Source organism: Condylura cristata, unplaced genomic scaffold (genome assembly GCF_000260355.1).
Source record: "Condylura cristata isolate star-nosed mole 26May11 unplaced genomic scaffold, ConCri1.0 scaffold00017, whole genome shotgun sequence".
Lineage (NCBI taxonomy): Eukaryota > Metazoa > Chordata > Mammalia > Eulipotyphla > Talpidae > Condylura > Condylura cristata.
The window spans coordinates 22,167,153-22,179,201 of record NW_004567118.1 but is presented as its reverse complement, the minus strand read 5'-3'; the positions used below and the strand labels follow the sequence as shown (position 1 = coordinate 22,179,201).

At 46.2% G+C, this 12,049-nt stretch overlaps 1 protein-coding gene across 4 annotated transcripts in view; it reads right to left on the bottom strand.

The window, feature by feature from the left end:
- Nucleotides 1-12,049, bottom strand: part of EPN2 (epsin 2) — a 77,229-nt gene that overhangs the window by 7,693 nt on the left and 57,487 nt on the right. For 3 of the 4 annotated variants that reach the window (XM_004684558.2, XM_004684557.2, XM_012726362.1), the window contains one exon: nucleotides 11,459-11,633. In XM_004684558.2, the coding sequence (XP_004684615.1) occupies nucleotides 11,459-11,633 (175 nt within the window). The remainder of the gene's footprint in view (nucleotides 1-11,458; nucleotides 11,634-12,049) is intronic. The other variant, XM_012726361.1, reaches the window with a different exon arrangement.

Genomic DNA, 12,049 nt, shown 5'->3' with positions numbered 1-12,049 from the left:
GGATAAAGCTAGAGTGCAGTCAGCAATCCTTGTCTTCCTTTCAAGATCAACTTTCAACATTTGACCATTAAATGTTAGCATTTACCATTAGAAGCCTCAGCTGGCTTTTTTCCTTAGGGATACAGTAAGCAGAAGTGAATTTAGGGCAAGGTGTCCATCACTCATGTCGACAGATGCGTGTACTTGTGCATCTTCTTCCTTCTGGCGGGTCGGCACCACCAGCGTGCAGCAGTCCCCGCTGCCTGGATGGGGCCAGAAAGTGCCCCCACACGCAGCCCCCCGGCCCGTTTCCACGAGCTCTCAGCTGGCCTCCTTTGATGTTCCTTCTTGCTTTCATGTCGGGGTACATGTAACATGTAAACAAGGCCGTGGCTGGCGTGGCTATTTCCTTAACTTCATAAAAATGGAGCAGACTGTAAACAGGCTTTTGTAACCAGCTTTTGTTTACTCCACGTTTTATTTGGGAGTTTCATCTGTGCTGATGTCCTTTTCCGGGGGGAGGGAGGAAGCTCACACTTGTTAAGCCTGTTGAAGGCTTTGGTCTGATTTGGTTGTTGCTTCCCGCTGACTGCCACACAGAGCACCCAGGGGTGCAGAGTGACGTGTGCAGTCCTGCCGCTCCAGGAGCCGTGATGTACCTAAGATATTGTTAGCTCACTTTTTCATGGTGGCGGGTTCCATCTGGTAGGTTTAATACTGTTTTGACCTGTAATTTTCTGTTCCTTAAAGGCACTGCACACCTGTGTCCCAAGCAAAACCTGACTCCTCTCAAGTCCCCAGATGCAGGCCTTCCTCCATCCTCTGGTCACTGTTTCTCTCTTGTCCTGATCTAAGAGCCTTCTAGATTGTGAACTCTAGTGAACACTGGTTTACTGAACTCTTTACTTGTACTACAAGTAACTTCTCCCAATTTTTAGTGTTTCTTTTCTGTCTTTGCAAGGTATTTTTTGATGAACAGCATTCTCTAATGAAATCCAATCCAGTCCTAGTTTCCTCCATATTTGTGCTTTTCCTGACAAGGAAATCCTTCCCCATAAGGGATGTCTGTGACCAGTGTGCCTGTCCCTGCCCCTGTATGTTCTGCTGCTCCTCACAGATATGATAAGCCTGATAGCACAAACAGAAAATTCCAATCCTGTTCTCATTCTTTAAGAGTATCTTGGCTCCTCTCGGCCTCGTTTTCCATATCCCTTTAAAAACTATCTTGTTGAGGCCCTCTCTGGTGGCGCAGCAGGTTAAGGCACAGCACTAAGAAGCTAACGCCACTTCCAAATGAGTTCAATCCCTGCCTGCCCCGGAGGTGACCACATGGCGTGGCAGACCTCTCCTGACCCGCCCGCTGCTCCCCTCAGCAGTGTACTTTGTCGATCTGCCTGTTCTGATCCCCGCTCTGTCTCTGGTGAATCCTCTCACCCTCCGCATCTCTGGCCTGTACCCCAGTTCTGTAAGCAAAAATAAATAAATCTTAAAAAAAAAAAAATCTTGTTGAGAGGATAAAAAAGGTAAATTTTGGGATGTCCACCAAAATTGTACTGAATCTCAGATCAATATGAAGCAACTGTTATCACTGTGAGTTCTCCATATCAAAATCAGAGGCTCTTGCCCCATTTGCTTGTCCTTTTAAATATCTTTCAGTGAAATTTTCTCTTTTCCTTCATAAAGTATTTATACAACTTTTGTCAAATTTACTGTAAGAACAGGTACATTTAAAATACTGTTTACTGTTATTGTTTTAAAAATTGATTTTGTATGCTATTTTTATATCCAGGATTCTAGCTAAACTTTTAACTGAAACTCACCCTAATTATTTATGTTTATAGTTCTAAGACAAACTTGTAGAAATTTTTTTATTTCTGTGATCCTATTACTTGCAAATGACAGCTGCTTAATTCCATCCAGTTCATCTACATTTCCTATCGCACTGCACTGGATGGGAACACCAGGCCCAGGATAAAGCTAGAGTGCAGTCAGCAATCCTTGTCTTCCTTTCAAGATCAACTTTCAACATTTGACCATTAAATGTTAGCATTTACCATTAGAAGCTTTACTCATTTGCAAAGACCTTTCTCAGATTGTGGAAGTTCTCCATTAGTCCAAATTTGCTAAGACCTTGGCAATAAATGACCGATGAATCTTCTCAACCTGTTTCGAGACCTCTATGGAGATGATCATGATTTTCCGCTTATACCCTGTTAATATGCTACATGGGAACATTTTCAAATGCCCTGGCCCCTCACAAACAAGGTTTTTTATGATGCACAATATCACATTCATATCCTTCTCATTCTGGCTCTGCAAGAGTTTCTTTGCATAGGGCTTTTACGTCCATGTCCTTCAGTGGGTCTAACTGGCTGACCTGTCTGTCCTCTCACTGCATGTCTTGTCTGATTTTGGTGTAAAGGTTACGTTAGCCTCACAAAGTGAGTAGGAATATGTCTATCTTCTTATCCTTTGAAGAGACTGGTACAAAAGTGAAGTTGCTCATTAAATGGTGTTAGAATTTGCAAACCTTAGTGAATTTGGGAAGTGAGGGGATTTTAAAATGTTGTCTCCATTTCCCTAGATACTGTAGAACTACCTCTATTAACAGAGCTTAATTGCTCCTCATTCAGCTTTCATATTTTTCAGCAGAGAACTAAATCTGGGCAATATCTATAGCTACACTGTTTCATTCCTAACACTGTCCATACCTTTCCTCTTCAGTTAAATTAACTAAAAATTTAACTTACTAAAGGTTTATTCTTTTATTCTTTTCAATGAATCAGGGAATATCTTGTGGATACTATTTCATTTGTGCACTAATAAACAAATTCCTGGCCCCTACTTTTACATTCCTCCAACAACGTGAGTTTGAACTGCACAGGCCCACCTGCATGTGGACTGTTTTCTCACCATCGGTCTGCAAGCTCCAGATGTCAACTGACTGAATGCAGGGATGCAGAATCAACAGACGTTAAGAGTAGCTCTAAGTTCAACTCACATTTCTGACTGCAGGAATCGGCATCTCTAATCCGAGAGCTGGTCATGGGTTAACTGTAATGCTAATCCAACCTCTAACCACTCATGTTACCGCATTAATTCTCTATCTTTCTTCTTCACAAAGGTAAACATATAAAGCCATAAATTTCCCTCTTACTATTGCTTCAATTGTCCCACTAATTCTGATAGGAATTATTTACATTATTTGTTTCTAAATATCTCTTATTTTCACTTTCTTTTCAAGATTGATTGATTTATGCATACATGAACTGGGGCACAGGCCATAGATGCAGGGGTGAGAGGATTCACCAGAGAGTGGGGAGTACAGTAGGTGGAACGGTTGAAATACACTGCTGAGAGGAGCAGCAAGTGAGACAGGAGAGGTCTGCCACGCCATGTGTGTCACCACTCTGGTCAGAGAGCAGTGGCTGCAGTAGCTTCATAGTGCTGAAACTTAACTCCTTGTGTCACCAGGGAGGCCCCTTATGATTTTCATTTTCTTTTTGACACATGAATCTAGAATGCTTTAAAATGTCAAGAGTATGGACTTTAGCGAACTATCTTTCACTTACTAACTTTTAACTTGAATATATTATGGTCAGAAAATGTATTCTATGTGATCCCAATTTTCTGCAATTGTTTAGGCTAGTTTTTTTTTTTTTTCAAGTATATAATCAAATTTTCTTCAGCCCTGCATGTGACTGAAAACAATGTATATTCTCCACCAGCCAGGAGTCATGAATTCATGCACTTACAAATTGTACTAGTCATGACTATTTTTCTTATATTTTTATTGCTTTAAAAATATCCTGCCACATTACTTCCCATTTCTGATGCTCTCGGCTCTTTTCTGGAGATCAAGTGTTCAAGTGTTTCCATCTGTTTGTCTTCTTATCTGCCTGAAGAACTTCCCTTGGAGTTTCTTGTGGGGCAGACATGTTAGCAATAAATTCTCTTAACTTTCCATTACCTGGGGATGCCATTATTTACCTCATTTTTGGAAGAATACCTTTACTGAATATAGAACTCTGGGTAGGTGACAGTTTCTTCTTGTTTCAAACCTTAACACATCTTTATTTCACCAAAATTCTTAGAGAGTTTCACTAGGATTGGAGCCTGGTCCACTGGGTTCTTTCATGGCCTGAGGTGTTATTCGGCTGGCCTCCGGCTCACCCTCACTGTTGTCAGCTGTCAGTGGGCCTACATTCCTTTGTAACACCTTTTCTGTTCTCTGAGTGCTGGTTTACCATCTCCTCTTTCTCTGGTGTTCTGTAGTTTCCTGACTATGTGTCTAGGAGGAGATTTACTTGTGCTGCTTAGGATTCACTGGACTTCTTGAATCTAAGAAGTAGCACCTTGCAACAATTCTTGAGAACACTCAGTCATCTTTTCAAATATGAATTCGCCTGGAATTCCAAACAGAGATGTGGTAGCTGTCCTGGCTCCGCCTACACATCCCTATCACACTGACCTTCTGCTCCCCAAATACAAAAGGGCATGTCCACTGCCTGCCACTTTGGGTTTCTGAGTTTTGCCACCTTTTCCCTTCTTGTCTTGCCTTCCCTGACTCTCCTGGCACCCTCTCTCAGCATCCTTTAAGGCATTATCACATAGCACCCTAACTACTCATCTGTTAACAGCCTCCCCTGATCTGTAGCTTCCCTCAAGAGTAAGGGGCTCTTTCGTGTACCAGGTGTGACCTGAGACCACCAGGCAGAGCACTGACAGAGGACAGTGGTGGGGGCAGTGACCACAGCTGAGAAGAGAGGTTCCCATGAGCCTCAGACAGGACTTACTTCCCTGGGCTCCAATCCTACCCATGACCTTCTAGTCCTAGTGTGCAGGATATGTGGACAGAGGGTCACTGGCTCCCCAAACACCAAACCCTGTGCTAGTTCTTCTATCACACTGACTTCACTGAGATGCTGAACGGCTTTAGAGCAGAACTATCAAGATACTCCAACCACTGCCTTGGCTTCCTTTTTAACTTTTGGCAGGGTTAGCTAATGAGCAGGAAGAGACACAGTGAGGGGTGACAGGAGTGTGCTGCTTCTGCCATAGCAGGCCTGCGATAGCAACACTGATAACCACTTGTGAAATGGAGACAGGCCAGGGCAGACTTTACTCTGCAAGTTTCGTTCCCACCATGACACAGAAGACACCTGACCACCAATTAGGGACTGAAGGAATCAATGAAGGATTATGGGAACTACAGAACATCCAGGCTAGCAGGGACCTCTGCACTTAATCTACTCTAACTCTCTCCCCTGGAGTTCAGTGCCCATTTCTAGCAGTTCTGGGGTAATGTCTAATTCAAGAGCTAGAAACATACACAAAGGAGACATGCTCCATACCTCTATTTATACGGTTTTCAAGTACCTTAGAGTTAGCAGGATTTCATTTACTGTGGAGCTTTGGGAACACCAGACCACAGGCTCTCAACTGTGGCTGTCCTTGGGAATATCTTGGGGGGTTTTAGTAAAATACTGAAGCCTCTTACCCCATTCCCATTCATGCTGATTTGGGGAAGGGCCTGGGCATTTAGATTTTAAAAGTTCTCCAAGTGACTGGGATGGGCAATCAGATATGAGAGCACCACTGAGCTCCTGAAGTGTTCAGGCCATGGTCAAGCCCTCCTCAGACACACTGGCCAAGTTCAGGTGCACAAGTCTGAAGGCACAAGCACACGGAGGGAGGTGCCATGCTCTGCCTCCCACAGACAGACAGGTGGTTCCTGGAGCTGCCTCATTCCACCAGGACACCACCTGCTCAGCATGCACCAGGCCCAAGACAGGAACACTGACATGAGCAATGGCACACAGGGGACCCAGGCAGCTGGTGGCCGTGAAATAAGATGAGGCAGTCCTGAGGACAAGCACAGAGGCGCAAGTCTTCCCAAGCACAAATCTGAGTTGCTGCTTTCGAGAACCAACAGGAGCTTGCTAGGCAAACAACAAAATGCAATATAAAGTAAGGATTAACCAGGCTAATCTTGCCAAGCAGAGATTAGTCTGATACTCTCTTTAGTGACCCCACCAGCCCCAGGCTTCAGGTACTGCCTGAACCCACATGGGCAAGCCCCTAGGCAACCACCACACACCCACTGTGCCGAAGCAAGGGTCTGCCTCCCCACCTGAACCTATCTCAGCCAGTGAAGGTCTAGACACACCAGTTTCCCCCCAAACTGATAGATCACTAAGAGTGAAGACAAAAGTATCGTAACAGGTCTGAAAGCGCCTTCTCCCCTGAATGCCGTGACACAGGAAGCTATCCGCACTGCATGGAATGAAAGGCTTTCTCTGTGCGCAGGCTTCACACTGCCTTCAGCAGATTGGCCAGGCTTCCATTTGGACGCAGTCCCTCCTCCAGTCTCGTGCCCGCAGCTCCACTCTAAAACATGGAAACCACTGCTGACACCTGCAGTTCTTTCTCAAGGCCCTGCCTCCCCTTTAGAACCTGCTGAAACAACAAAAAACAAAAGCATGGCCAAGAACTTGAAAATTCAGAAACCTACTGCAGGCACTTTTTTTCAAACCGCTTTAACCTCTGCTCCTTTTTTCTTTCCCCCTAACCTAAGAAATGTTACTTCATTTCTTAATGTTTGCTAGCTTTTGTAAGTATTTTCTTTGTGGAATCATCTACTATGTCCATGTATAACATGGTTTTTGTTCTTCTGACACGCCTTCCTTACTACACATAACTTCCATGTAAATGCTTCTGTTTTGCTATAAATAGTAGCGTTTCATCTTCCTTATGGCTGAAGGATAGTCCATTGTACAGCTATACCCACCTTCTTAATTCAATCCCCCAACACTAGAGTGATGCATGATGTTGAAATCAAGCTCTAGCCCGGAAGGAAGCCCTGCTCCTTTCCTGCCCTGCACGTGGACAAAGTGGTCACAGCTTCAGGTTTTAGTGCGGAATGAAAGATGCACTCAGTTCAAACCCTGGTTGCCCCCACCCCCCATCAGCCAGATGGCCACGGGAAATGCTGCTTAGCCTCTGTGAGTTCTACAGCGATTCCACTCTGTGAATGGTGGTTGGGATCTATGTGCATACAGAAGGCTGTGACTTTCTGCTCTACTGTGTGTGGGAATATAAGAGGCCATGCTCTGTGCCACCTCACAGTTTTCCAACCTAACTTGGGGCTAGGGGATAATATCCCCTCCATCTGCCCACAGATTTTGATGGCCCCCAAAAACTAGCCCCGTGGGAAAGTGGAGAGAGCCAGGCCAGCAGCCCCCAGTGACTGGCTGCAGAGCCCAGCACCCGTCCTCCTCCTCCATGAATGAACAGTGGACTCGCTGCAAGGCTCCTCTGTGTGCTGCCCTCCATGCCCTTCGCAGGGTCCAGGCCATGCCACATACCCGATAAATAAATGCTTGTTGAAAGCACAAATGAATGAGAGGAAAGGAGGATGGAACCAAGGGCAGAAAGATCAAGCAGCTTCCGCCTCCTCCTCTGTGGGTCCATTCAGAGTGAGTACTCAAGCCTCCCCAAGCCTCATGTATGAATATTCATGGCACAGGGAGGCAGTCAATCTCAGAGTCACAGAACTGAGCTGTTTGGGGTGGAGTGGGGGGAGGGAGGTGTCACCAATAAGCCAGCAGCACCACCTGCTGCTATTGGGCGGAAGATGGCCTCTGTCCTGGGCCAGGCAGCAGGAGGGTGGGCAGAGAGAGTGTGGAGCGGGCCAAGGCCTTCTGAATCACCAGACTGTGTGCCCTCCTCATACCAGGTGGCTGCTTTGTGCGTCTGGAACAGAGAAGGAAGTGCCCTGCTGACCTGGCAGGATCCAATTTCCCTCCTCTCAGTCCTCAGCATTTTCTCCCAAGGCCACTTGGCCAAGATGCCCCCAGTACTGCTTGGAAATAACTGGTAATGGCAGGGCTCACTAGAGAAGTGGCTTGCCAAAGCATTTCTTTCATCTAGAGGGTGCAACTAACAGTGCTTGGGAAGTGACACTCCAACCTCTCTAATTTATGAACCTTTTTATTTTTTGGATTCAGGGGTGGCCCTGAAAACATGCACCAGAGGAAATGACCAGAGGCTAACTGGTAAATCAGATGCCACGTCTTACTCTGGAGCTGTGTCTGGAAAATGTAAGCAAAGGGACTGTTACGGCACTCCAGGGACTTCAAAAGCTGGGGTCACGCCTCTCCCACAGAGCAGGTGAGAGTGCTAGAATGCAGAACCACCTGTGGACAAGCAGGCCGGGGGCAGTGGCAGAACCTTATACCTTCATTGCAGTCAAGCTGTTTACCGTTTCTAAGGGTGCCTAGAATGCACACAGTAGAGGGCAACTGTAAACCTCTAATACACTTAGAAACTTGCATATACGATAGGATCTGGGCTCTGTAAAGCACAAATGCCAGGGGCGGGAAGTGAAACAGGAAGCAGCAGATAAAGCTAACATTTTAACACTGGTTATATCTTGATGCTAGAATTTCAGGTGACTCTTCCAAGGCCTGTATTAGCCACAGAAGGGCTTTTTAACAGTACAGGATGCTGTGATAGTTCCAGGCCAAGGGTCACGAAGCACTGAGCCTGCCCTACCTTGCTGTGTGGGTCCAGAGGAACAAACTTCTCTGGCTGATGGCCTGTTTCTCCCTGACTCACTGGAAAAAATGTCAAATGCATCAGAACCTAGAAGGGCCTGGGTTGGGCCAATGACAAGAGAAAGCAAACTAACAGTCCTTGAACCACATGTGGCCACTGGCAGAAAGAATCTGATTAACCTCAACCATGTTCTTAATTTAAAAATTAACAGCAAGGTGTTCACTCTCACCACTGCAATAAGGCAAGAGAACGACATTCGAGGAATCCAAATAGGGAAAGAAGTGGTGAAACTGTTATTATTTACAAGTGATTATAATATACATAGAGAACCCTAAAAACTCTACAGAAAACAATAAAAACTCTAAGTAAAACACCAGTTCAGTAAAGTAATAGGATACAAAATCCAAATTACAAATTAGTAATTTTTAAAATTCAGTTTTAAACTGGATTCAGAACAGCCAAAAAGTAGAAACCACTCAAAGAGTTTATCAACTATTTAATGGTTAAGCAAAATGTGGTATAGCCACAAAGTGAAAAATTAGTCATATAAAGGAGCATAAGTACAGAAAAACGCTAATCACTTGGATGAACTGAAAACAAGATGCTGAGTGAAAGAAGCCAGACATGAAGACCACATGTCACCAACTGCATGCCTGTGGAATACCCAGAAGAGACAAACTGACGGTCATGGGGGAGGAGAGAGAAACAGCAGGGAGGAACTGCTCAATGGGCTTTTTTTCTGGGGTGGAAACATCCTGGAATTAACAGATGCACAGTATTGTGAATGAGTAAGAGCCACCAAAATGTCCACTTTAAAATGGTGACGGTGGTGAATTTTATCTTGATTTGTAAAAAAACAAAACTGAAGAGCAGAGCTAGGTGGTGGCACTCACAGGCACTATTCAGCTGCCTCTCGCCAGCAGGGTCCCCACCTCTGGACAGTCCTGGGTGAAGTTGCCTACAGGTGTGTGAGAACCCCAAATGCTGGGGATGGTCCTCCCTACCTGCCAGGAGACACCCAGGCTGGGTCCCTCCTGGCTCAACAGAAACATCTGGCTCTGAGACAGAGCAGGCCCACCAGCTGAGGAAGGCAGGCAAACCAGTCCATTTCAAGTATGTGTAGTTTATCTCTCCTGACTATGTTCACCTCTGGTAAGTCGAAGAGCTTTAAAAAAAGGACATGAATTAAAAGGTTTCTCTCTCTCCACCACCCCCAGACTCCAAGCCCCTTCCTAGAACAATCCACTGACTCTGCATAACTTAAACTTACTAAACTCACCTGCATCCAGCAAGACTGCATCCTTTCCCAGACACTGAGAAGCTCTCTCATTAACAACCCATTATATAATTCTAAAAGGGAATGACAGCCTTTCCCAAAAAACACCCTATCCGTAACTTAAAGTGGCCATCACTTCGTAGAAGAACAGCTTTTCAGAACTGAGTATAAGGTCAAAGGCGCTTTCTGCAAGAGCCCCACACGGGCATTTCCAGCAGACCTGCCCTGGCTATCCCCACACATGGTCAGCAAGACATTACACCACAGGCTCCCTGGGGCACAAGAGATGACACACATGTCAGGGACCACGTGAACCAGCCTCCCTGGCAGCCTTAGTGCTGGCCTTTGATGGCTGAAAGCTGTGAACCATCTGGTTTGGGCTTTGCCCAAAAGCCCACATGGTTCTTGCCTAAGGGATCATGGGTCTCCACATATGAAGGCAAAAGCATTGCCCAAGGACTGCCCTCTGGACATGTCCAAGCACTTGGCAAGCACCAGGCCCTGAGCAACCAGCACTCGCACACACTCCTCTCTCACTGACTCTGCTCCCTGCTGCAGTTCCTACACCTGTTTGTACCATGCCACTGCATGCCCTCATGCCACCCATAAGCTGAGCCTTCTGCTGGAAATCCTCTTGCCTCTTTGTGGCCCGGTGGCCTCATGCTCTTCCTTAGATTCCTCTAAGATGTTTGACTTCCTCCCGCAGAATTTCTGATCTAATCTTTGCCCCAGCATGCTCTCAAAGAACCTCCATGGAGACCCAGGAAAAAAAAAAAAAACAGTACTATTTTGCTGGTGTTCCTGTCTTGCCCACACCTGCCCAGACCCTAAGGGCAGGACCATTACCTGTCCATGTCTGGGTCTCTAGGCATGGCAGGACAGAGCCTAACATTTGGTATGCTTCAGCAAACATCCAGAGACACAGCTAAATACAAAACCTGCCTCCAGTCTGGGGAAACAGCCACAAAATATACAATTCAATGTTTTATACAGAAAGTGCACAGATCAGCCATGGCAGCAGGGTTCAGAGCACCTAGAAAGGCCTCTCAGGGTGGCAGGCTAGCTAGGAAGCTAAACGAGCCTGCAGACCAAGGCCAGTGTCCAGCGACTAGGAAACTTATGTGGCCAAGATGTCCAGCCAGATGAAACCAACTGTGCCATCTGAAACATGTTTCAAATCTCCCATCACAAGTTCTCTTACATTTTACATTAAACAGAACTTTAGGCATTTAGTCTATTGAGCTGATTCGTTATTGATTTAAATAACAGGAATTACAGCAATATCCCCTTCTCATTAGCAGTTCTGTTTAGCACATGAGCACATCCAGCTAATTATAAAACTTGGTGTAGATGGTTCAAGCTATGTATTACAGTTTCTTAACCGGGGGCACTGGGTGTAATTTGACACTAAGTTGACATGCGTCCCAGAGAAGGGATAAGTCATTTTTTAGACATGTGGGAAACAGAGGGGAAGTCAGTTTTCCATTTAGCAGAGCAGAGAACCTTTTAAAACTGAGAGATAGAGCTATGTATGCCACCAGACTTACTCCCAGCTTTGCCAGGTGAGAGAGCAAGAAGTTTTGTCCTGCTGCCCCTCACCCATTCAGCAGGCAGGTATGAAAGATAAACAAGAGAGGTCTTTACCAAATGATGGCCAGGAGTCCGCAGCACTGGTCGGGGCAGCCGGCCCACCCCAAGGGTTGGTCTGGTTAGCTGAGGCTGACGAGCCCCAGGGCTCTGCTTTCTGGGCAGCGGGGCCTGAGTTGGGGAGGGCATCCATTAAATCCAACAGGGTGGTCTGCTGTGGGTGGGATAAGTGCTTTTGAGACAAAGAGAAGGGGACAGGATTTACTTGCTACAGTTTAAGCAAATATCCATACATTAGTCATAACTACTACCATACTCTGTGACTGGAGACCCTCCAGGAAGGGCCAAGATGAACGTGGAAGTTGAGCTGCCCCATGATCTGCCCAGTCCCCATCATCTCTTCCCGGCACAGCCCAGGCTCCAGTCACACCAGCCCACTTACTGTGCACCAGTAACAGTGATCCACCCACTTTCAAATCGTCCTCAGGACCCTGCAGGACTATGCAGCCTCCCTCCAGAGACTGCCCCTCCCCACTCACTTTGCCAACTTTACCCACCACCCCCAGCGGCCAGCCACCATACTGGGCCCTCTCTCCTGGGGTCTGTACCCTCTCCTGCTACTACGGCTACACAGCTGCCATCAGGGAG